Below are 27,747 nucleotides of genomic sequence, written 5' to 3'. Positions count from 1 at the left end.
TATGGGTCAAATGCAGAAATGATTATACATCAGTACTTGCAACTGCAAGTCATTCTTTCATTAAATTTAAATCCTGATCTGGCAGTCAGAATACACATTTAGAAATCCACAAGAATAAATGTAAATATCCGTATGACACAGTAATGTTATTTTTAAAACATATATTAGCTGAATATTTCATAGTAGTATTTCTTTCCAGTGCTATTTTAGAAAGGTTTCAGCGTGGATGTTATGCATTGGTTTTAATCTTGGCAAGGGTATCAGTGCTGTGCTATTCTAAATAGTAACTCAGACATCAGAAGTATGTAATCCATATTATGAAGCTTCATTTGGGTATTATGAAAATGTTCTTAACCAGCAAATAACTGAATGTTTCTTCCAGTCATTTTGAATATTTGTGGTTCAAAATCTGTATTCCTCCATCATATCTAAAATTAAGAATCCACAATTGTTTGTACATTTGCAGCTGTTCCAAGAACAAGTGCAACACAGTGTAGCTCTGTGCCTGAACCGAGATTTGGAAAAAGGATTGGAAATGAATTTGCAGTTGGGTCATTGGTTCTTTTTGAGTGCAATCCAGGCTATATCCTCCATGGGTCAACAGCAATTAGGTGTGATACAGTACCAAATGCATTGGCACAGTGGAATGATTCACTCCCTACATGTGTTGGTGAGTTCTTAAGGCTTTTTAAAAGGACTAATTACTGCCTAAAGTGTAGACCATTCTCTAGCTGAATGTGTTCCTTCTTTGTCGTCTGTATGGTATTTTATTCTTCTTTACTTTTATTCACTTTCTTCTTCATTCAAGGTTAAGATTTTACTCCTTTTTCTATTCTAACCTTGCTGTGATATTTAATGAATTTCATGAACATACTCTGCTGCTATAAATTATATGCCAGTTTATTTTACCTTAACATCAGTGACAGTCCCTGGCTGTCCTTTAATCAAGACTCAGAAATACCAGTTTGTGCCCTGACTGCTTACAAGACTAAGATGCTTTCGCTTTGCAGATCTCTAACAAAATATTGCAAGCTATTAGAAAGAACACTACTATATTAAAAATCAGAAATAGTTAATGCTAATATTTCATTACAGAAAAAAGCAGTAATTTTTCTGATCAGAAAATATATTTTCTCTACTTCTAATCATACAAGATTACATTACCAAAATTTAATTTTGATATCATTGTGCATCCAATGACATTGATAATGCTGGTTTGCACCAATTAAAAATCTGGTAAATGTGCTAAAAAGCCCTGCAATAAAGACAGAAAATTCTAATGGTACATTTTACCATAGGCTTATGTCAAGGGCAAATATGGCACATTTACATATTAAGTTTAATTAATTAGAGTTTGGCTTGGTTTTTATATAGAAAAAAATAGTTGTTTATAAATGAATTTAGATTGGTCATCATTTGGACAGATGTTTTTGCAACTTCATTAAACTTTTCCATCTGTAACATCTGTTGCAGTACTGACCATATTATACATATTTTTTTCAAATTGAATAGATTGAAAACTATTCATTTTGAATATGAAGACATCTGAAGAGCTTCATTTTCAACCAAAACAGTCAATATGAGTTAAAGTTACTGTACTTTTCTTGATAGAAAACAGATTTTTTATAAAAAATATCATAACCCATTGCAGAAAACACATTATGATATTGACTGCAGTATTAAGAAGTACATAAACAGTGTTTTAGATGAATGGAGGAAAGGAAAATAGAGAATATTTTTTCACTGGCTGTTTTTATTCTTCCATGCTAATCAGCTGATAATGCATGGTAGAGTCTGAGTGTTTTTCAGTAAAATAAAGGATTTTCTCCAAAATACTAGAATCCTGATAGAGACCAAGACTAAGTACCACTGAGGTAATTTTAATAAAATATTATTAACTGGCTATTATACACAAATAATGTTTATTTAAGGCATAGGAATTATGTATCAATAAGAAGCCAAAGTATGTAGCTATATTTCATTTATTCTCAATGATTGCAGTTTAATCAGTAGAACTGTACTTTTTACCCCCTTGAAATGTATTTCCTTGTTTTTCAGATATAACAATTTAACAGAATATTTAAATAATTATTTTGACCGTTGATCACAATTTATTACTGATACGTTAATACGTGATTTAGTCTGTGGAAGAGAAAGCTATCTGTCTCTAGGCGAGTTGAACTGACAAAGGGTCACAGGCCACCCTATGTGTGAAAAACACTGTGCCAGTAAATGTGGTAAAATATATACAAGGTGAAAATTACATTAATCTAAATCAATTTAATAATTGAAGTGGTAGACATTAATAATAATAAAATTAATAAATATTAAATTACCTTAACTTTAGTGAATGCTTGAATATGTACTTACAGATGGTAGACATCAATCATTCTGTCTGTTCATCCTCTTATCAGTAATTATTTAAAAACTTCAAGTGACACTGACCTTTAGTTTATCGATGTAGTTCCCAATAGATTCTATCAGTTATATGCCACACAAAATGTGGCTACAGTATTCATTATTAAGATAAGTTCTACCTTTTTTCTAAATCCTCATATTTGTACCTAATGAAATCCATTCAGAACTTAGCAGTGCTGCATATAAGTGATACATTAGCTTTTAATGGTTTTGATAAACCATCTCATCCATCTTTTCCTTCGACTTCTTAAATACCAACAGAATATCTGTATCTGGATTAAGCTGTAATATTCTTTGTCCCTGTTAGAGCATCTAATGATCTAGACGAGATAAATTCAAGATGAACATTCAGAAGAGAAACTTGATGGTACTGAATGCCTCTGTCCTATGTCATGCATAACACATTAATCCATGGGCATGGATATGATGAGTGCAGTCTTGCAGGGATTTAGCAATTTCTTTACTAATGTGATAGATCTATAGTCTTTTATGTGATAACTCACACAAGCAGAAAACAGTCAAAGAGTTGACATTGGTGCTATTAATTATTAAGACAACAAAGTAGCAATATTAAGAAAGAATGTATCTTTTTAAAGACATGTTTCTGTCTTTTATACTAATACAATACATAACTGTTCAAAATTCATTCTTAACACCTAAAAATAATGCTTTATTTTTGTAAGATTATTAAGAGACAATAGAGTGGATTTCACTTTGTTAAAGGTCAAAAAATAAAGGGAATATGAGCATGATTCTGCCAGGTAGAAAACTGAGATAATTCTAATTTTCCTTTATTCTTCTTTGGTCATTTAAAAGAAGGGTTTAGAGATACAAATTTTATTTTCCTGAGGCAAATATAAATTATTTAAGATAGCATAAATTTAAATTTCTTCATCCATGGTATACTGAACCTTGTATAAACATTTATAATAACTTTTCTCACTTCTAAAGCATCATAAGTGTTTTTTTTGCCTTATGCATTTCCTTTCAGTGCCCTGTGGTGGAATTTTAACCAAGCGCAAAGGGACCATTTTGTCTCCTGGTTACCCTGAGCCTTATGACAACAATCTGAATTGCGTGTGGAAGATCACAGTACCAGAGGGAGCTGGGATTCAAGTGAGAATACTTACTATTTGCCTATTCTCATCATGTTTTAAACTGTTTTTCCTGATGATGTTTTTCCAAGAGCATGAAAAGATCATTTATTCATATATTTTTCTATCTCACTAATGATTCTGACGATGGAATTTATTGCACATCTTTTTATTCACACAGTTGTTAAAAGTTAAAAGATATACAAATATCTTAAGATACACTTCTAACTTTTTAATTAGAAGAAAATCACCAATAATTTAAAATGTGTTATCTCAGCAGGTCAGTGACTCCTTATAAGCCAGATGAAATAGTGAGACTTTTCTGTGATTTTTTTTTCTTTCCCAAAATGGATAAATCATCTCTAGCAAAGTGAAATTAAGTGGGTTGTTCCATAAACAAATTATATATGTTTTCCTAGAAACATATATACTTACTTTGTAAGTATGTATGTTTATATATGTATAACTTTGTAAGTTACTTACTCTATCGTTATGGAAGTTCATTGTGATGTAAAGATGCTTTGGTATGTTTCAATATGAGATGGGAATTGGCCCTTTAAAATATTGTCACGATTGTCATTTATTAAAATTTAGATTAAGAACTTCATAGAACACATAGCAGAAAAGTATCCATTAAGCTAAGTCATGTATATCTCACTCTTCAGAGTTCACTAAAGAGACTGACAGAAATCTGATTATTGGAAAGGCAGTTGAGTTTAATAAATTAGGACCTTTAAACATCATCTGTTCAAATTCCATCAAAATGCATATAAAGAAGTCATGGTAGCAAGTTTTCTCTGTCTACTTTTAGTTCAAAATATAACTACTGTAGAAAATGAATAAAGAGCTCAGTTTCTGTAGGTATAGATTTAATAATGAAAACCAGGAAAACCATTGTGGACAGTTTATTAAAGCTTTTTTAATAAATTACATCACAGAGCTTTTAGGATAATAAAGTCTACTGAGTCAAGAAAAGTTCAAAAAATAGTATGAGCTCATACTTTGTGGCTTAATAGGCATTCAGAAAAATCTATCTTTTTATTTTAAATAACTAAAAATACTTAAGAAAAATGTAAAAACTTTATGGAAGAACACAGAAATCATCACAAATACAACCCAAGTCCATACATGATGACATCTGTGAGTTCAATTTTCAAAACGACCAATGCCTATTAACAATAGTATTTATTTACCTAAGGCAGTTTTGAGATTGATTTTGAGGAACACTTCTTGATTTAAACAGTTGACTAAGTTAGGATACTTTGTTCTGTGTATTTCTTATACAATCAGTAACGTAAGTTAAACACTAGGAGGATAGTTCAGAGCATTTGAATTAAACATTAATTGGTATCCTAAGAGGCAGTCACTGTTGCTTTTTGGGTTGTTTATCTCTTATCACAGACTGCATTAGGTGATTAAATTACTAACTTTGATTTGAAGTTAGGTGTCTAATCTGTATGATATTCTTTTGCTCTAGAGTCATAATAAAAAGTTATATTTACTGTTTGCTTTTTTCTAGTTCTTCTGAACTTTTTTGATGAGCTAGTGAATACCATCCCTTTCTATTATCAGTTACTGAATAAGTTATTCATTTATACTTGTATAAAAGTAATGACAACAGAAGAGTTTCATGGACATACCTGTGTGATTGTAATCAGATTTGTAGAACATTTAATATTGCCACTGAAGCAGGACAGTCACAAAGTGTGATGTTCATGCTTGATCCTTTGAATCCTGCCTGATATTCAGGGCTAGGTCTGAGCAAGATAAAGTCCTTGATATAGTAAACTGAACACAGCTGACACGGGGTCAGTAAGATGGAGTATACATCAGAAATCATTATACTATTTTTACTGCATTATTTTTCATAACTGATTTAGCTTTAAATCCATTAATGATATAAAAAATAGCATCAGATCTGTTTTGGGTTGGGGTTTTTTTTCAAAGAAAATACCTGAATATGTGTATATAAAAATGTAATTATTACTGTGAAAATCAGCTACTTGAGGCAACATTTGAAAACTTGGGTGACTGATTTCGTCCAACCTGGGAATGCAAGCAAATGCAGATATTGAAGATATCCATGACAGCTAATGTTTTTGTGCTTATTTAAATGTATAAAATATCTGGACATTTTTTCTAACCAATATATATATACCCTCAAAGTAACAAAGACACTTCCCCAGCTTAAAGGAGATGAAAATAATGTGTCACCAATGCATATTCCTCTGTGAAACATATAGGTGGAAATTTAGACTATTCAGGCATAATAACTATCAATGTGTATGATTATGTTGTTGAATTTGTTGAAACAGTGATCAGATGCAAATGCTGAGCTGTTTCGTACCACATCAAAAAGCAGACATTTAAAGGTAGATCTAGGTAAATATGAAGTGTGCACCAAAAGTCTGTCTTTAGGCATGTAACTTGAATACCTTATATCAGGAAATTAATCTGCCGTAGTTCCTTATGAAGTTAGGGCAGAAAGGCACCTGGAGTAGATAATTCAAAACATCTAATATAGCGTCTAGCTCTGAAAGTATGTCTGTCTGTTTATTAACTACATGGGGTAGTTAGGGCAATTTGTACTAAAATAGATGTTTTAAATTAAGTGTTTTATGATGAATATAAAAACTGTAGTCAGCATCAATCTGGCCCTGAAAACGCGTTAAAAAAATTAGATAATTTGATATTTGTTCTGAAGATTTCCTAGGTGCCTACATTTCCAACTCTATATATCTTAAGAAATATTCCTGACAGAGACAACACCCATAAAGTTTCACCTAAATCCCATAAAAAGCAACAAATGAACAGCCAAGTCTTAAAGTTTTCTGAGAGAACAGATCCAGGGGACCTCCTCCAAGTATCTAAAACACAGTAACAGTCAAAGCCTCTCCATGGCTTCATTTTTTTAGAAGAAATATCATCCTTCAGCTGTAACATCTAACCAGTTCCTACAAAAAAGTACAGTAATGCCCCATCCAAGAAATAAGTGACCAAACTGAATATTCCTTTTACCTAGAAGAAGGGGCAAGTGACATATTTCACCTAGAAGACTAACTTCATTACCTAGTTGTACTAGAACCGATGCTTATTTCTTCTGTTGAAGCTATTCCATTTTGCAAGAAATAAAAGGAAGAATAACTGAGACAGAAGAACAGTAAAAGAAGCATAATTCTCTAACCTAGTGGCTAAGGTACCCCTTTTTGAGGGTGATTGGGGTTTCATCTGTGCTTTTGCCACTCTTGCAATGCTTTTCATTAAACAAAAAATGGCCAGACCCTCTCCCCTCCAAAGTGGGAACAGGAACCTGGTATTTCTCTACTACAGTGGGTGTATTTTCACCAGGTGAGAACAGATATATCCTCCCTGTTGCAGTTTATCTGCTTACCACTTTGCATCTCTGTGAGTGGAAGGATGTTGTCACCTCTGGAATGAATGAAGCTTTTTGCTTGTAGCGTGCTAGTGACTGCTCCTCTTCAAGAGATGAGTCAGTGATGAAGGTAACCAAACAGGAGGTCGCTCTTGCCTGGAGGCAGAACTGAACATGGCAAGAGAGATGAAGCAGTGTACATCACTGTGGGAGTGGTTTTAGCCTGGATAAACCAGAGAATCACAAAGAAACTGCAGTAATTGACGATACTATGTTTTTGTCTTCCTTTCTATGTCCTCCAAACAAGGGAATCATATTCTATACTCAGGTGATTTTCACAGTTCTGTGACTCTTGTCAGAGATGGTATGTAGTTGTCACTAAGGGTCACAGGATTTAGTAGTCTGAATTGACAATTAAATTAAAAAAAATAATTTGCAATGCAATTTTATTCTCATAATGATGATTTTCTGTTCTCTTTGACAATGAGAGAAAGGCACAACTCTCCATGATTGAAAGCAACAAAGGCTACAATTTACAGTGGTCTTTGTGCTTGAATACAGACAGGAAGAAGTTTATGTTCTTTCCCTCACATTTTTCTTCATAGGTGCAAGTGGTGAGTTTTGCCACAGAACACAACTGGGATTCCTTAGACTTTTATGATGGTGCTGACAACAATGCTCCAAGGCTTGGAAGTTATTCAGGTGACTGAGAAAATTTTACATTAAGTGTTGCACAGAGTCAACTCTTTATTGTAAACACAGAACTCTTTCGTGTGTGTGTGTGTGTGTGTGTGTGCGCACGCGCGCGTGCTTGTTTCTCCTATAATTAACAACAGGTAGTATTCTTTATCAGTTTTAATCAGTTTTCTCTTAATATACTTCATAAAGCTGAATATTTGAAAATGCTAGAAATGAAATAACATTCAGGGGCTCCCAAACTAGATATATATTAATCTCATTGTTTGCCCACTCTTATAGCAGGGTCCAGAAATACACACCTCTAAAAGAGATGCCTTTTGAAATTGTACATGACTAAAGGATGTATTCTTTATCCTTATTTTAGATAAACAATGCAGTTCTGTTTGCCTTATTTTTTTTTTTGTTTTGCTATTTTCCTTTATTCTACTTAATTCATGTGTATGGAATGTGATCACAGGCAATAAGATTGTTGTCTTGTCTTGTGCTGAAAAACAAATAAATAGTCAATCACATTTCTAAGAATAGCCCTACAGAATATGTTCAGGGATGCTTCATATATTTAACTGTTATATTTAAAATTATTCCAGTTACAAAATTTGCTCTTGCTTTTATGAAAACCCTAGTGAATAATTCTTATTTTTGTAGATAAAGGCATGTAATACAAATTTATATCAGACCTTGCTTCCCTGAGTACCTGCAGTTCACATCTCTGATATTGTAGTGTACTGAAAATGTAATAAAACTTTCATAGGGACAGATATTCAATAGCATCCATGATGACAAAATATGGTGGAATTGGTTATGTGACTTCTCTCTCCCCCTCTCATTCTCTCCCCCCATTCCTCCCTTTCCCTTTCTCCCTTTTTATATACAAGCACATTGATGTATGTATTTAGTTCAGTTTCGGTGCATTTCAATAATATTTTTATTTCTCTTTTCAGGGACAACCATACCTCCACTTCTCAACAGCACATCAAATAATCTGTACCTAAATTTTCAGTCTGATATCAGTGTTTCAGCTGCTGGATTTCATCTTGAATATACAGGTAATTCAGAAATGTTCAGTTACCGAAGAGTGCTGCTGGTTCCAGACGTCAGTTGTAACTAAAGTATATGAAAGAGGAATAATCAGTCCTATTGCATATAATGAGCTACATGCTATTACCTCAAAGTCATGAGTAAAATCCTATTTAATTCCAAATGAGCAAGAACAGGGCTGAAACCTGTTCTGTAAGGACTGGGAAGTTTATTTTTAGCTTGAAGGGGGGGTGGGGGGAGAGGGGTTGGCGGTGTGTGTGTGTGTGCTTTCACCTTTAATTTGGTTTTGCTCTCTGAATAGTTTTTCTGAACATACAGCAGCAAGGACAGAATGCAGATATTCTCATTTGATGATCCTAGACCCAAGATACAACATATTTATGTAACTGTTGCAGGCAAAACCAGGATACTGATTTTGGGGATTTCAATTTAACTTATTTGCCAATTAACAATTAAATGCTGATTCTGGTATAGAAGAAACATAATAAAAATGAAAGCCTTAGGAAAAACTCCCCTGCTTCCCACCAGACACTTCTGCAGACACACACACTTTCCTGTTTTCACCAAGCACCACACTCTCTCCCTTTGATGAGGTAAGAGCAGTGCAGCAGGTTGGGTCAGTGGGCTGTTCCCTATGGTCCTTTTTAGGGTCCCACCTCTCAGCGCCTGCTGGGGTGTACACAGGCTCCAGCCCCTGCTCAGCCAGCTGCTTCAGCTGCAGCCTCTGCTCAGTCATGTTCTCTCCATCTTCCTTCAGTGAGGTCGTCTCTCTCCTCCTGCTCTGGCCTTGCTGTTCCTTTTCTTGGTGCTGACTGCTTTTTCTTAAGTATGTTCTCTCAAGCACATCTGATTGGTTCAGAGGCACCACAAAGTCCTGCAGTGGGTGCAGCTGTGTCCTGCAGTGGAGCAGTTGGAGCTGGCACAGTGTCTGGCACAGCCCCTGGTCTCTTCTTACAGATGCACCCCCCCCGCAGCACCACACCCCACAACCCCCTGCCAAAATCTGCCAGTTATGCCCATTGCAATATGTACTGTATAGCATGTATTCTATATATATATATACATGTAGGACACACAAATAAGTCACGCTCGGTGGTACTGAGAGAATGAATGAACTTAAAATAACAGCTGTGCTTCTTAACTGACCAATGCTCACAGGTTGGTGAGAACACAGCAGAATTATTTCAAATGATTTTATTAATGCAGAGTACCTCACCAGCAGAAAAGGCTATAATTATAAACATACTGTCTGTCTGAATGAGATTGCCTTAGCTGACTGACAGGAATTCTGGCAATCACTAATATTTTGATGCAGGATTTTTGTGTTTGGGTTTTTTTTTCCTTTTTTCCCAGCTGTGCAGTTCCCTCTTCTCGTACTGATTCTGGTGTCTGATCTACATAATTGTATGATGTTATTTCTTGTCAGTCTCACAGTATGCAAATCCCATGCTCTGGTTGTCTGATTAGCCGGTGGGAGAACACAGCTTTGCAAAATTGCTGCCTGATCGCTTGTCTATAACTAAACATTAATTATAGGTTAGAATTATCCTGCCATTTCCTTGAAATGCAGACACTCTCAACTGCTTACAGCTTCAGAGTGGAAAAAAGTACAGGAAATTATGAAAACAAAGTAAAATGAGACTGAATCCAGTGAAAGTGAAAATGCATCTGTGTATTCCTATGTGTCCAAATAAATGAAATGTATAATATACTGCCAGTATACAACTTTCACCAGTAAGGAAAGAATTCACAGTATATCATTTAAAGTATTGGTCCATGACAGTGTCTATGTATGTGTGTATAGATTTTTACAAGGGTGCATGTGTAAATCTATACAAATGCATTAGATTTTCAGTGAGTGTATAAAGCCAAAGTATATGCTGAAAATTTGTGATTCAGGAAATAATATTGATGTTCTTCAGTAGATGCCTAATTAACCAGTAGCACAGTGAAATATGCTGGTTTACAAGATTAATGATTAATTAACTTTTCATGTACAGGTGATAGAAATATGTGATTTAAACATCATATGGATTGTTGTCGTTTAACCCTGGCCAGCAACTATCACACAGCTGCTCATTCACTCCATGCCTGCAGTGGGATGGGGAATAGAATCAGAAAAAAGTTAAATTTGTAGGTTCAGGTGAAGATAGTCTAACAGGACAGAAAAAAGATGATGATGATGATAATAACAACAGTAATAATAATAATAATAATATGAATATGAATATGAATATGAATATGAATATGAATATGAATATGAATATGAATATACCATGAGCACTTAGTGTGTATTTTGAGTTCTAGGCACCAGCTGTTTCAGTCCATACCATCCATGACCATTACTCCCCACCACTCACTAAGAAAGACATAGTCTCTATTGTCTGAGGATTAGAGCAAAGTTTTGTGACTTTTTTTTTTCCCTCTAATCTGTAGCTTTTTTTTTTTTTTTTTTTTCAAGAAGAGACTATGGAAAATTCTGCATTGGTTTGAATCATGAATTTGAAACACGAGGTTAAGCTAATAGACAATACTTTCTCATCATTGTTAGAAAGGAAGACAGCAGAAACTGTATCTTGTGTATCTTTTGGGTCTTTGTCTCACAGTTTTCTGCCATGGAGGGAGAAGAATTTTTGTCAGGATTCCAGAACTCATGATATTGCTGTATTTCTACTGAAAATTCTCCAGAAGTGCATTGATCAGAACAGAATTCACTCTTCTTAGCTGTCCTGGTAATCTCTGACTCTCAGACAACATTTCCTGCTCGAAAAGTTGTGAAAATGCTTTTAGATATAGTCAGCAAATGGAAAGTAATAGCCACAGTTTAATGTTAGTGTTTCATACATCTATTTTATTTCACTGGAGCCTATACTGACAGAGGTCATAATGAGAAGTCAGCTAAATTAAAGTCAGTCTTTGAAAAGCACATCAGAGTTAAATATTTATATTAAGCAGTTTTCAAGTGAGTTAGCTATAAACATTTTTTGTTCAATATGTGGTGTATCTTCCAATTATATTTCATGTATTCTAGGAGACACAGTTCTGAGGGGAAGTGCACCCCTGTTGCCAAAATGATTACTTTTTCATTTCAACAACAGCTTTTTCTAAGATTTGATTCTGTTTCATTTCCAATATCTCTTTTCATCCTTTATTAATACTTTTTTCACACTGTCCAGTCTGGCTCATCTTTTGAACTGCTAGGAAATCCAAATGCATTTTTTAATACAAAAATAAACAAAACAAAAGGAATTTTATTTGTTGAAGAATTTTTTTAGTCTAAGTAAATGATTATTTATCAAAAGGAAATAAGTATTCATATTGCAAAATGGAATAGTGGTTTTATTAATAATCCTTTTTTAGCATATTTTGACTTGTTTGTTGAATCCTTAAATTCTCACTGTAATAATGACATGCAGTTTATGTATTCTAATGGATACCTTAAATATGAAAATATATTGCGTTGAACATACGCTGCATCAACTGATGTACATCAGCAAAGAACACCACAAAATGGTCTGTAAAACACGTAAAGTTTATATGTTTTATGCCACTATGAATCTTAATTTAGTCCTCATTTTCTCTTACTAAAGTTTTGCTAGCTAGGTGAATTTTAGGCTGTATATGTAGTGCTAATATTCTTTGAAATTAGTTGAGGTTGTCAAATTGCCTCATACATGATTTCTGTAACATTCAATATATATTTAAAATAAGTAAAAAATGACACACTAATTTTCATTCCAAAATGTAATCCCTAGAAATATTTAAAGTGTGTAATTCTAACATCATAAATACTAAAACATTTCCATAAAATTACAGTAATAACTTCATTAAATAAAAAGACCTATTACATTAAGACTTGTGTAGTCCCAGAGTGCATTATCCAAAATTTCATTGGCTGTTTTTTTTTATTTAGAGCCTTAAGAGCTGTTGGAGAAGGGTGAGACAACATCAAATAGTTTATTTTTCTTTATATACAGTTCTTTTTATCTAAAAATTAGAAGATACTGAAAGCACGTTTTCAGTTAATGTCTATGTTAAAATCTCTTTCTAATGCAATGAAGTTAAAAATCTAAGACATTATACGGAAATAGTAGTATGGTGCACCACAAATGAGTCAATAAAAACCAGAGTGTGGCTTATGAATACATTTATGATTTTATCTGAAAAACTCTCATGACATTCTATAGACACAAGTTCTGAACTAGTCCTTAACTGGGAAGACGTCAAACCCTGTTATGTTTCAATTTTTTGAAAGACATTGTAGACATTCAAACTGTATATTTTTTTCAAGCATTATTTTATTGGTTGAAGTGGGAACACAATAGGATGAAGACTAGTGATCTGGTTTGAGCTGTTAAGATACCTGCATTTAAATGAACTCATTTCACTTTGCATGGCCTGAGAATTCACATAGTTAGGTTGAGTATTGAAGCTGAAGGTTCAGTAGCTGGAAACTGAAAACTACTAACTGTTCAAAATAGATTATAAGCACTCATCTGTGTAAGCCAAGTACTGCTGTTCTTTTGCATTTGTACTTTGTCAGTAGAGTGGATCACAGTGTAGGTCTCTGAAATGTAAAAAGTGGTTCTAAGCCTGTCAGCACCTTTGCAAAATAAATTCTTTGGTGGTTTTTTAGTTTGCAGTTTTCAAAAAGAAAATAAGAATTTGAAATATAAAAATCATCTGTTATATAGAAATAGGTTGCAAAATACTTGCTTGTATCATTTTGTACATGGCAAATATGTATGGGATCAGTAAGTATATCATCAGTATATACAAAACTTTTATTGTCATAAATGAAGAAACATTACATCCTTTTCTGTGAACCTGCAGAGGAAAGCCCTGAAATAAATCAGTTTTTCAAAGCAGCAACATTCCTTTCCATGCAAAGTGATGCAAGCCACTATTGAATATCATGGAAAATATTTTGTTGCTAAATTTTGTACATTACTTAATAACAAAATATAAAATAATAATAAAAAAAATCACAAAGTTAACAGTGACCAAAAGTAATGATTACAACTGCTCAGTCTGTGGATCTGAAATCAATTATTTCTGGTTCCCGTTAACAGATTATCTGCAGTAAAAAAATAATAATAAAAATAAATAAATATTTTCCTCTCATTACTGTTCTCAGCAGAGAAAATAAGGACTGCAAAAGCATTAAGGACGTTTTCTCCAATTTAGGATTGAATTACACTTTATAGCAGAAAGGTTTTATTATCATGGTCCTGAGTTTTACTTCTATAAATAAAATGTACATGCCAATGATTTTAGTTCAAACAGTTTTTCCTTCTAATATAGTTTTATATAAAATTTCATGTGTGCAATACATTTTGAAGAATAGGAATTACAACCAGATTATCAGTTTAATGTCTACTTTCTGAATGCTAGACGTTGAGGATTTTTTTTTCATTTTTACAATACAATGTTATTGTAAAATTATGGTAGTGAAAACTATTTTTGATGTACAAAACATATCTTACAGAGAAAAAATAATGTGTATGCTTTATTAATTCCTTAGAATTTGTTAGCCCTCAACCTTCCTATAGTATAAAAATATACCATTGCAAATAGTAATTTTTACATAATGTGATTCTTATATGAAATTACCAGTTAAATTAGTAAGTTTTTAAACATGCAGAGGTTGATAATATTTTGAAATAGTACCATTACTGAATCCCACAGCATTTCCCTATTACCCTATATACTGATGTCACTTAACAGTCCTGGCTTCACAACTAGTTAGGGTGTAATTCTTACAGTAAGCAAAGACAGTAACTGGGTTGCTTATACTTAATGTTGCACATATTCTTATTTTCCTGGGTCTTTCAGGAATGGATAGATGAATGAGGAAGTGCAATGAAGAGATACAATGCAATGAAGAAGAATTTGTTTCCCTTTTTGATTACGATAAAAAAAGCATATGGTCACTTTGCAAACTAGCTTCTATTGTAATCAGAAATTTGAAATATTAGAAAATTTGAATTTCTAATAAATTAAAAAAAAAAATATCAATAAATGATATTAGAAAATTTGAAAAATTAGAAAAATTGAAATACTATAGATACTTCATTAAAAATAGCAGATTAAGTGAAACATGATGTAAATATTTACTCTGCGCGTGTGTGTGTACATGAATGAAAGAACAGAATCAGACTTGTGAAAGCCTGAAGGCAGGTGAGCAGTTACACTTTGAAGTGTTTTTCCTGGTTTTTGCACTTGATGTGGTATTGACCAGCATCCCCTGGAACAGATGGTGGGAAAGTGGCGGTGCTCCCAGTTTGAGCTAGGTAGGCTATATTGAGGAGTGAGACTGAAGGTTGACATTACTGAGTTTGAGCCAGGAGACAGTGGAAATTTAGAGGAGTCTTCGGAGACTGCAGATTGTTGGGAAGTGTTTGTTGCCACCCGGATTACTTCTTTCCTTTTCCTTTATTCAGAAAAGAAGGTTTTTTACTTTATATAACAGATGTTCCAAAATAATATGCCACTTCCTTGTCCACAGAGAAACTGCTGGTACCCAAGAGATTCCTAAAACATACCAGTACAATGTACACAGACACTCTCTGTGAGTCTAAAACTGGATTTTGTGTTCCTTAGTATGTCTAATCTTCTTAATTTTTCACAGCTATAGGTTTGGACTCTTGTCCTGAACCACAGACTCCAAGCAATGGGGTCAAAGTTGGAGACAGGTACATGGTTGGAGATGTGGTGTCTTTCCAGTGCGATCAGGGTTATTCTCTTCAGGTAAGCCAAGTTTCCAATTTCAAATTGTTCCTTTTAGTTCTTTCACATGGTTATGTTTGACTCTGTCAATATGAAATGAACACTGAACTAACTCTTCAGGAGTTGTGAACATGCGATAAGCTTGCGGGACTGGTAGGCTTTTCTGCCAAATACTAAATTAGCAACTATCCAAATACTCCATCAGAAGTGTTTGGCTCTGTGCTTCCTCTGCATTAGTGATTATAGGTTGTTATCTGTTATTGACGGCATCTTTAGTTTCATAGCTGAGATATGAAGTGTTGGCAAGCTAAGTTAAATCACTTGATGAGCAATTATCAATAGTTCTCTATGTACAGGAGGAAAAAGAAGGTGAGTGAAGAGGGGGAATAAGAGCAAACGAAAGGAAATAATTGTTTTTCTTAGGAAATCAGATAGTGTCAGTTATTTCCTTTCAGTAACGAACAGGAATCTGTCTGGCTACAGAAAAGATTGTGAAAATATTTTCCAAAAATTGTACAGTTACAGTGTAGAACTAAATCTAAAATTGAGTGTTGTTTCCACTTGTGGCACTCCCCTAAAGGACTAAGGTTCCAACTGATAAGTTACTATTTTCGACAACTATGGATTTTGTCATGTGTGACTCTGCAGACTCTACAGTCTCCACTTCATCTAGCTCTTTGGGAGCTTAAAAAGGGAGAAATCACATTACCTATGCATATTAAAAAGAAAAGTCTTAAAGGGAGAAAACGTTTTGTAACATGATTAACTGCTAATGGACTTACTGATACCTTTGGAGTAAAGTGGCAAAAGGATAATTTACCTGCCCTTCTTCCTTCATTAATATCAGTCTGGCCTGTAACACATTAATGAGTGTTGGACTAACTAACTGAAATTTTAAAAATCCTAATACTTTCATTTATTTTACATAATTCTGTGATGACCAAAATACTGGGTTCATATGTAATGCATCAAAAAATAAAAATTGAATTACTTTTTTGACTAAAAGAAAAATAAATAAAGCTGCAGTTTATGTATTGTGATAGAAACTGAATTAACTTGTCTGCTTCCAGATCTCAACTGCCATTTGGATTTGGGACCTGTATTCCAGTTTCCCCTTCAAGACAGAGTTCCTAGTCATGTCTGCAGCCTTATAGCATTTCAAGAATAACTGAAATGTTCTGTGATTGCAGCTCTGACAATGACTATTGAAGTTTACTTGTTATGTTGCCCGATTTTAGCTAGTCATTCTTGGGAACAACCTGTCAATTGTTTTTTCTTCTTTATTTTAATTTCATATTTAAATACAAACCTGTGAGCAGACAAGCCACAGTAAATGATTGGAATAAGGAAAATATAAAGAACATTGGAGCACAGACTGTGGAAACACACATGTAAAACCTCTTCCCTTTGTATTGTTTTTCTGGCTTATGCAGTATGACTTTGCCACTTCATTTTTTTTATTATATTATTACTTGTTTTTGTTGGTGGTTTGGTTGGTTGGTTGGTTGGTTTTTTCCAATAAGTAGATAAGCATACTCTGAGGAAAGTGTTTATTTTTCTTCTCGGAGAGAAAAAAGAATTGGTTGCAGATTGATTAATAAACTATTCAGTTACCCTGGATCCTTTAGAGATATTCGGTTCCCACAAATGCTACAGGCTTTAAACAGATAAGGAGGTTTAACTTGAAAAACTAACTCTTTTCTTCATATGAATGTTGAACAGACTAAAAGCTACTGATTTTTTTCTGCTAGGTCATCTTAAAGTGTATGCTATATGGTTTTGCAAGATACCCCAAACACAGTTTTCTCTTAAGTTTTCTCATTTTCATGTGCTGTCTCTGGAAAACAATTAAAATTACATGAGACTGATGAACAACACAAAGGGTCATTCTGGTGGGTCATGGAATTTATCTGTAGAAGGTTGCCTTGAAATCATAACACATCTGTTGCAAAGGGACAAATGTAAAGAGATTCCTTAAGTATCTCAGCTTTTGGCAACTTAAGTGAACTGTTTTGAGGGTAAGGACTGCATTTAAAATAGATATGAATTTAAGATGTAAAGTCAATACTGTATAAAGTTTGTATCTTTTTATCATGTGCAACAAATGATGCAAATCAATACTATGTAAATGATGCTTCAGTTAGACCTTCAGTTTCTAGACCCTTTAGCTTATACTAAAGTGGGTATTATAGAATTCAGCTGGATACTGTTACACTGTTAGAAATAATATTAAGGGCATGGCCACAATTATCTAGTGGGTTAACATTCACATAATTAAAATTACAGTCTTTTATTGAAAGCATGATACAATTCACAGTATACAATATAATTGTTATACCTTTATGTTTTTATATATTTGATGATATTTTAAGTTATAAATATTTTTTGTTGTGATACTAATGATATGTCATATATTATATAATTTTATTATATGAATTAGAAAATATTGTGTCATTTTAGGGACATTCACATATCACCTGTATGCCTGGACCAGTTAGAAGATGGAATTATCCTATTCCAATATGTTTAGGTATGTTCAGCTTACATAAACTTCCTCGAATATGCCAGAATGAGAAAACCAGAGAACTCAAGAGTTAAACATAAGGGAAGGAATGGGGAGAACTGAAGAACTTAATTGAAAGTGAAGATATTCAAATTAAGCTGAAGCTTTTCAAAGTATGCTGCATAGTTATGTTGGCAAAGCTTTTCTGAAATGTCCAATCAGAAAAAGAATGAATGAAATATGTTCTAGTCAGCATCTATCATCAATTCACTATCAGTGATGAGATCTCTAGAGACCCTTGCAAACATAGTTAATTTATTTATGAATCATTTCGCTGGTATAGTGATGAGTATTGTAGAAAATACTAAAATAGAAATAGCATTACATCTTCACCTCTAGTAAGTCCAACATAGGCATGACTGCCCAATTTAAGAAGATACATTGTTTTTCAAATTAAACTGTATATATGACCATTTTAATATTAATGGAAGAAGCAATGGATGCCTGCCAGAAGCCCAAATGAAACATTTGAAGTGCACTTAAATATACCCTCTTTACGTAATGAAGAAATGTGAAGGATATAAGGCTCTTTCTATTTGCATTCTCTTTCATTGAAGTGCCGTTTTGTTTGGGTTCCTCAACAGTAAAAGTTATCTGTATCTGTAATCTTGAATGTATGGAAAGCAGGATGCTACAGATCTCATTAAAGGTTTCGTACTTTGCTTTTCTTCAAAACAGATCATTTATCCTCTCGAGCTGCCTCACATAATCCTGTTCTTAATCCTGTGAGGTGTTAAAAACCTCCTATGAGGTACTGAGCTCCCGCAGCTTAGAATTTATAAATATTCAACAAAATTCAGGTATTTGTAAGAATTTTTTCAGGAGTTAGCCTTCAGTTTCCATCATTATATATTAATATATGTTTAGGAAGACTGATAAGATAACTGTGCTGCTCTGCGGTAACTTCTGAAGAGAAAGACGCTGTGCTAAAATTTTGGGGAGGGTATTTTCCTTTTTTTCTTTCATATGGTATTGGTTACGATATATATACATATGATATCATTATGATATAGATATGACTTTTAATTGTTTTTCAAAGGTTATAGCAACTATTAATAGGACACAACTGTTAAAAAATATATTTTCTATAATCAATATCTTCAAATCTACTACTGAAGTCTAAGTTACTTTATCCATTGATATCATACCTGAAAAAAATTTAAAATTAAGTTAAAATATGGATTCAAATTCTGTAGCTCTGTGTGTGTGTACATTTTCCAAGGCTCTTTATTTTATCTCATTTTTAGAACAGCGGGATACAAATTCAGTTTTTAAAAGGACTCTAGAAATGCTTTTAGTACAGAATTGTTTTAAAATACATTATTACCTTATATTATTCAGATACTCCTTTACAAACTGATATGGATTTGTGTCAGTATTGCTATGAGCTGGTGTGTACTCCTTGCCTGTTCACACGGGTGGTTTGTGCAGACAGAGTGTAGAGTAAACATCTGTTCTCTTTTCAGGTGCATGTGTCTCCCACATTAAAACCTAGTAAGTTCAGAGTAGATACATATTTTTAAAATGCCTACTTCTAAATTACTTTGTTATAGGTATTTAGTGGTAAAGGAATATTTGTGTATTTTTTAAAATATAAGCCTAGTTATTATTATATTATTAATGTTGGAAGGATCTTCAATATTCTGGATTAATTTTTAGCTCGTTCAACTCCTCTGAAAAAATTGTCTTTTTTTTTGTTTTTGTTTTTTACAGCACAATGTGGTGGTAGCATGTCAGACTTCAGTGGAGTGATTCTCAGCCCTGGGTTTCCGGGCAACTATCCTAGCAGTTTGGATTGCACATGGACAATAAAGCTGCCTATTGGTTTTGGTATGTGTTCTTTCATGGATTAAACTTGCTGTGGTTTTTATGGATTCAAACCACTGAACATAGATTTTATAAAATTCTGAATACTTATCCTGGGGAAAACAAAGGAATCATAATTAATATAAAGAAATTATCAAAGCCTTAAAAGAAAGATATAGGATAGAAAAGCTACAAGGTTCTTTGTTTGTTATTTAATATATACTGCAATCTTCTGATAAAGGCAAAATTGTTAGAATAAGTACAATTTTTCTAATTTAACAGGCTTCATTTCTCTTTGTGAGGTCATAAACCAAACAAAAATAAATAGCTATCACAAATATTTTAAAGCAAGTCAGTATTAGTTTAGATTAAGTTAAAGCTGCATTTGAATTCATTATTTTATTATTAAGCTTCTTTGCACATCCTAGGTGAACATCACAGCAGCATAGAAATATTCTTGGAAGGGACTTCTAGAAGCTTCCCACTCAAATTTGTCAAGCTTCCTACTCAAAGTAAAATTGTCAGTAACATCAGCTCAAGTCCACTATGGCAGGTCCTTCTTAGCAGGGCTGCTGCCCTAATAATTCCCAGCCTGTCCCAACAGAAAAGGATGTTGTGCTCCAGATGCAGAACTTCACATTTTTACTTGTGCAAATGTTTAAGAAGGGTCTTTTCACTCAGTCCTCAAGTTTTTCAGTGTTTCTCTGGACTGAAGTTGTGACATTTAGTATATCATCCACACCTCCTAAGTTAGTGTTCTCCATCTATTTGTTGAGGATGCAATGTCATCATCCAGGCCTCTCCTGAAGACATTCAATAGTGTAAGCTCCCATACCATCCCAGGGAATATTGTGCTTGTTACTGGCTACCAACCAGATGTTGGATGACTAATTATGGCCCTTGGAGCCTTGAAGTTCTGTTAATTTTTAAACTACTACTTCTCCATTCATCAAGCTCATATATGTTCAGCTTCCACAGGAGAACGCAATAGAAGACTAATCCAAAAGCCATAGCAGACTGGAAGTATATTATATCCACCCTTCTCCCTGTGTCAGTTTAATCATAGAAGGAAACATTGGTTGATTAACTGTGATTTTCTGTTAGTAAATCCATGTTCACTGCTCCTGAGTCCCTTTTTGTCTTTCTTGTGTTTGGAAGTTGCATAGTCTTTCCATGGACTGCAGTGAACCTGCAGTTGCCATTGCCCAGGTCCTTTTTCTTTTCTTAAAGGTGGATATAGCTTCAGGCTTTTTTCTGGTGACCTGAACTTCTCTTGGCTAACCCATTGGCTAATCCCTTGAGCAGCTTTCAGTGGATCCTATATATATCTATCATTGCAAAATCTTTATTCAAAGCTAGCCAGTACAATTGTCCTATCTAACTTTTTACACTCGTGGCACTTTTGTAGAAGCACGTGCACTTGATTATTTTTTCTTTATATGCTAGTTAAATGGCATGCTTTTTTTTTTCAGATGTACCTCACTTCTCTATTTTATACTTGCCATCTTCTGCCATATTCTTTGCTCGATGATATAGAATTTCAGGGTCTTCCAAGTAAGTGAAGGTGACATCCAAATAGTTTTCCCTTCTCCATGTGTTCAGATTCTTTCTCTCCTCTTCTTAAAATCACTTCTGTGATCTTTTGTAATATACTTCCCATGAGCCTGGTTGATTTCTGATTTAAATGAAAGCCAATTGTTCTGCATGGGTTGTTTTAATTTGAAGAATATTAAACACTCAGTAATATTGACTTAACAGAATCTATCTGTGGAAAATACATTATGTCAGCATAGGGATTTCCATATAGAGACATTCTTTATGTTTGCATTTTGTTCAAAAGGCACAAGATTCAAGTCAATAATTGATTTTATTGTATTAGTATTTTATAGAAGTAGCATCAACTTTTAATTTTGCCATTGCCTGAATTTTAGACAGCTTCTAGTGTTTCATCATGAGTCATAATGCTGTTTAGAATCTTCAGATCCCAAGCAGATCCCTGTTAGTTGTGTTATCACAGAAAATATTAGCATTAGTAGGTACATCATCCCTGGGTCAAAACTATAGAGGAAAAGGATATTCAGATCTATAAGGGAACAGGATACTTTGCTAGATGGTTCCAAAGTAATTTGGCGATATAGAAGAAGTAATAAAAATCTGGAATATTGATTCAATTTCAAATTCCATGAAATGGTGTGTTCAACTGCACACAGAAACTGCTCTTTTTATCCCAAATACTTTGCCTTTTGCATCTTGCCTCACTTTGCTGCTATCCTGACTCTTTTCAAATACTGAGGCCTTACTCCAATCCTTTTTCTTTGCTTGCATTCTCCCAGGCTTCTGTTTCCATTGCTCACTCTGCATCCAATAATTTCAATTTGGCTTTTCAGACTCCTATTTAAACTTCATATTAACATACTATCTAATTTCACTTCCATTAGGAAGGAAATTAAACTATCAAAGTTTTGGAAACAGTTTTTTTTGATTAAAAAAATAAGTTTAGCTCCACCAAAATGAATAGCTCTGCACTGCTTTGTACCAACTGACCTTTTTCACTGGATTTGTGAACTGTTTTCTACTTCATGTATAGGAAAACTAAATGCTCCTTTTTCTAGAAGAAGACTAAAACTGCACTGATTGAAATGTGCTTGACATTTTTGACCTAAAAAGGATATGATTAAACCTGAATTGGAAATTAAAGTAAAATTTCATTGTAAAGGTGAGAAAAAAAAGTGACATTTGAAAAAGCAATGGCTAAAACTGGTTTTAGTGGTGCTATGGTCCTAGTCCAGTGGAAGGACATACATCTAACTCTTCTAAGTAGTAAATAGAAAAACTCAGAAACACCATCACAGGAACCTACTATAGGCTTTCACTTATTTAAATGTCTCTAACAAGATTTTATCCCAATTAAAATTCACAGATCATAAGCTTTTCCACTTTATGTTAGCTAATGGTGTAATCTAACCCAATGACACTGTTGATTTGTAGTCAACTTAGAAGGTTACTTTATATGATTTATTGCTATTCTTTCCAAGATTTATGGTTAGATCTTATATATAAATATATGAAATACTCATTCCACAGGGGTTTCCAAACTGCAAAAAGCCACAGAAAAAAACAGTCTAGCAAGCAGAAGTCTGAGACAAACAGAGGCAGGTGCTACAGGCTAAGCAAAGACTGAATACTTTGGAAGATTGATATGGTTCAGTAACTTGTAGTGAAAGACTGTAGAGTACAGAGAACAGAATGATGGGCAAAAATATATTAGAGCCATTTTTGTATTGAACAGAGTGAGTGAAAAAGAAAAAATTGATAGCATGAGTTGGCAGATATTAGTGGCAGCTTAAACTTTGGACAAGTGCTTGGCTCAGAGGATCAAATAAAAGGCCAAGCCTACAAATATAATGGATAGAGAAAGAGCAAAGTTTGAATATAACTGGATTCTCTCTGTAGGAAATATTTGGAAAGCTGGCAGAGTAGAAGAATGACATAAACAAAGGCTTTTGTATCACAGAGAGAGAGACAGAAATGATCATGGTAACACTAATATAATTATGCGCCAACCTTTTTTCCAACTATAAACTTTACATGGTGTCTGGGGAAAAAGCTCTAAAAGACAGTGACAAACACTATTTAGCTATTACAGTTTAGGAGTTACAAAATTATTCATGAATTTTCAATAATTAATCTGACATTATATCTTTTCCTTTCAATTTTATAAAATAACATGTTGATTGTCTTTGCCAGAAACACCAGTGGGACTCAATCATCTTCTTAATGAAAGTACTCCATTATCATTCCATAGTTGCACTAGCTCCAGACAAAATACAAATCCTACTTTGTTGTAAGTTAAATAGAATTATGTATAAACAGGAAAATGTTTTAAAAGCCCTATAACTACTCAACTGCTGAGCATTTTCTTCTCCTGCCACACACCTGGTTAGGAGAGGTAACTTGCTAATGGACAGTAAGCTACCTTCCTGTTCCTTACTGAACCAAATAATCAAAAATTTCTGTTGGCAAGGTCATCATATGCCACAGTGTGTGTATGAGCATTAAATAATTGAACTGTATGTTTAATGGGAGAGGTAGTCATGAATGATGGTTAGATAATATAATTTACATTTTTTGTGACTCAAAAATAATATATATGTTAAGTGATGTAAGGAGTGTGGCTAACTCCTGCAGCCACTCCGGCTGAGGACCCTCCTGCCCAGCCACCGGAGCCCAGGGACACCAGGTCTCTGCCCAGGCTGAGGCACATGGATGCCACCTTCCCATCTGCAGTTTCAGACAGTAATGAAGCTGAGCACAGACACACACATGAGGGACACTGACACGGCTGGTCACACAGGCTGCCACAGGGAAGGTGCTGCCTTCAGCAGCTCCTACATACAGGACTCACATAAATAAAACACAAGCACAGTCAGCCAAGTCCCGTCCACCTCTTGGGCTGGCAGAGACAGAAGGTCACTAGTGCAGACACACATGCACATTCTCTAGGTTCACAAGCACACATACATTTGCAGATGCCTTGAGTGTCCACGTGGCACCTTTGTCTGGATCTTGGGCCCCCTTGCCCGCTCCACAGGTCCCCTACTTACTGGCTGGCTGGTCCAGTTTGATGCTTGCTGCGAAGAGACAACACTCACACACTCAACCCTTATGCACTCCACATTTGCAAGTCCTCCTGGGTGTACCAGCACGGACCCTGCCTGCCTGGTATCCTGGCTTGGAACCAAGGCCTTCCTACTCACCAGCTAGTCCAATCTGAAGTTCACTAACAGATGACAGATGCGTGCCCCTTACACACACCAGGACTGAAGATGATACTCCTCCCCCTAGCAGCCAGCACCAGGCACACAGGCTGTGACCCACAGTTCCACTCCAGCTGCCAACACTGAGCTCCTCACTCACACAGGTCCCCCCAGTACCTGATTTTGAGAACACACACTGTTCCCTCCCCTGTGGATGGAAGTTAAGGACCCTCACACGCATTTCAGGCTGGGGGCGCCAATGTTGCTGCTCTGACTCCAGTGACTGGCACCCAGTCCACTCATACCAGTTCCCCCACTGGCTGGCATTCTGGGACCAAGGTCTGTTGGACTCTCCCTAGATCCAGAGAGCTATGGCCCCTTGCTCACTCCGGTGGCTGCCACCACAGGCCACACGCCCACATCCCTTATCTGACTGCAGTAGCTGGCACCAAATTCCACTCACGGATTTGGGTCTCGCCAGTAGATGTCTGGCACCACACATACACACAGGGCAGAGACAGATCACACAGAGAGGTAGTTAAGAAAAGATTTAGTAAGAAGATCTGAGTAATCAGGTGAGGGGCTCAGACAGACAGACATACTGACCGGCCCCATTTTACCCACAACCAGCCCCTTTTATGCCCTTTTCTGCCTACACCTGTCTTTGTTCCTTCCTGCTGTCCTATCCACTGCATGTCCCCTCAGGGGCTTGTCTATCAGTTCCTGCACCCCTCCCGGTATGAGGGTCCCCTGGCTTTACATTTTTATGTTTGCAAAGCCTAGGTTGATCTTCCTGGAAGTTGCACCTGTAGTTTCTTGATAGCCTATCAATTCATGTGACTAGCAAGGTTTGTTTCTTGACATTGGCTCCATGTTTGCTTTGTGAAGTCTGTGTCTTGGTATATTTTGGTTTCCAGTTTTCCCTTTCTCTATTGGTTTTGCAATTTATAAAGTACTTGATCAGATAACCTTGCTAGAATAAAAATTCTCACACTCTCACTTGACCTCATCAATTATTGTGATTGACCAGGCCTGGCTCCCATCGCTGTCCCTCAGATTGGTGACCCTGTATGTTCTTGTTTATATCTTCCTCCTTTTCTTATTTTCCCTTGCTTCAATGAAAAATGTCTTTGGCCAGATACCCTTAAAGGAGCAGGTGCTCTCTTTCTGCATACTTTACAATATATATAATCCACACTATATGCATATTTTTATTGTGCCTCATTATTTTTTATATATATATACATATTGTTTTAATATGTTTAAGCCGAGAGAGATCAGTTTATGTGCAAGTGAAATGCAGCTATCTCTGGGGTAGTATTCTGTCACTGATTTTTTTTCCAGGTGTGGTATGCAAAGCATTTTTTTCTTTTAATACAGAGACTTTTTTATGCAATTGAAAACAGGAAAGCTTTAACTAAATTGAATGTTTTCAAGGTTCAGAACTGAATTTGCCCTAAATACATAAATAAAGTTTGCCAAAAAGTAACATATAAAGAACCTACAGTTCAATGCTTTGGATCATGTTAGAATTTCAGCGTTAGCATTTCTTACTTCAGAGTTAGTAATGCATGAGGAAAAAGAATGCTTCTAACTGAATTCCATGAATGCATCTGGGAGTGTAACAAACGCATTTCCACTGGTTACATTATTTTCTGATATTATCAGTGTAAAATGTACATACTTTATTTTCCCTCCTGGTATTGATACTGGTGGCTTTTATTTACTGATGATGTTTTTCAGGTGTCCATTTGCAATTTGTGAATTTCTCAACGGAGACCATACATGATTACTTAGAAGTCAGGAGCGGATCTACAGAAACTAGCACTGTTATTGGGAGACTAAGTGGCCCTCAGCTACCAGCCTCTCTGTTCAGCACAACTCATGAAACCAGCTTATACTTTCACAGCGATTACTCACAGAACAAACAAGGATTTCATATTGTATATCAAGGTGAGATTTTTACTTTCTTATGTGAGAAAAAGGTGGCTATTGAAGGTTAATTCTTTTTTTGGCATTCCTAAAAGATAAATATGAAATAAAAGATTTCATGTCTTTCAAACCAAAGTGTTATGCATTGAGATCAAACAGAAGAATGAAGAAAATTAAGATGAAAAAGGAAAAATAATTGCCTATTCACTTTAAAAAGCAGTTCAAACGTAGGCTAACAGATAATTGCCCATACCTGAATTTGGCTGGCATATTAATTTACATTGCATGGCTTTACAAAGTAAGCATCTCTTTTGTTCGATCTTTAAAAGCATATGGGAATCTCAAATTTGTGTCGGGTTCTAGAAGGGAAAGATCTAAATATTGTTTTACAGTACTGGATCAATGTAGGCTAGTACAGAATAATGCCAATCCAGAAATCTCCAAATCAATTTTATTTCATATTTCACAGTTGCCCTGGAAGGTTCTTGTTCTGTTTGTTGTACCCAAATAGGTCATGCTGAGCTGGAGAAGATTGCAAGATCATAATTCTTTTTATACAATTGCAGAATCATTTAAAAGGGATTAGATGACCACTGTTCACAGAAAAAGGTCAAATGTGTATTTTAAACTATACCTGTTTTCATGATATGAATAACATCAAAGGATGATTTAAAGAGGTTTTACTTTATAGCAGTCTCCTATTACTCAGTAGTAACAAGGGCAAATTGACTTGAACTCTGTAACATTCTGAATGTGAGCCACTGTAAAAAGTGTTAGCTTTTAAAGAAAAAGTCAATTTATGACTTAAATTGCCTGGGAAGATTTTCACTTTTTATGTGGAAAATGACACAATTGTAAGAGTAAGGGAACTTAACATCTACTGCTAAGAAGGGCAGTAAAAGACTTAAGAGCATATATTATTACTGCTATTAATGGTAACAGTACTAATTTTTGGTGTGTTGTTATGTGTCAGATAACTAAAAAAAAAGTTCCTGTCCGTTTTTAACCACATACAAGAGAACTGTCTCTTTCAATCATATACAATCTGTGGTTCTGATTTTGCAGAATTGCATACTGTATTTTTTCACAGTTCTGTAATAAGAAATCAGTGTTTCAAATCTTCTTGGAAAAGTTTGCCAAGATGTGTAAGAGACACTTATTTTCAAATCTTACTTGTTTGCTATAAAATATTTGATATTCATATTTTATTATAGAGCCTTGTAATTCCTCTGAGAAAAACAAAACCATAGACAGGATTATTTCTCCTCTTCCTTAAATACAGGAATGTAAAAATAACCCCTATTGGATCAGAAAATTTCTCCATTTAGCTCAGTATAG

General features: G+C 34.7%; 1 protein-coding gene across 2 annotated transcripts in view; it reads left to right on the top strand.

Annotated features, from left to right (window-relative positions):
* CSMD3 (CUB and Sushi multiple domains 3) overlaps nt 1-27,747 on the top strand; it is a 726,030-nt gene that overhangs the window by 590,024 nt on the left and 108,259 nt on the right. For both annotated transcript variants that reach the window (XM_040588420.1, XM_040588419.1), the window contains 8 exons: nt 467-670; nt 3,410-3,534; nt 7,491-7,587; nt 8,526-8,630; nt 15,254-15,372; nt 17,812-17,881; nt 19,628-19,744; nt 26,221-26,430. In XM_040588420.1, coding sequence (XP_040444354.1) covers nt 467-670; nt 3,410-3,534; nt 7,491-7,587; nt 8,526-8,630; nt 15,254-15,372; nt 17,812-17,881; nt 19,628-19,744; nt 26,221-26,430 — 1,047 coding nt within the window. The remainder of the gene's footprint in view (nt 1-466; nt 671-3,409; nt 3,535-7,490; nt 7,588-8,525; nt 8,631-15,253; nt 15,373-17,811; nt 17,882-19,627; nt 19,745-26,220; nt 26,431-27,747) is intronic.

The sequence above is a fragment of the Falco naumanni genome, chromosome 3 (genome assembly GCF_017639655.2).
Source record: "Falco naumanni isolate bFalNau1 chromosome 3, bFalNau1.pat, whole genome shotgun sequence".
Lineage (NCBI taxonomy): Eukaryota > Metazoa > Chordata > Aves > Falconiformes > Falconidae > Falco > Falco naumanni.
The sequence above is the reverse complement of the archived record's forward strand: the minus strand, read 5'-3'. Positions and strand labels throughout refer to the sequence as shown.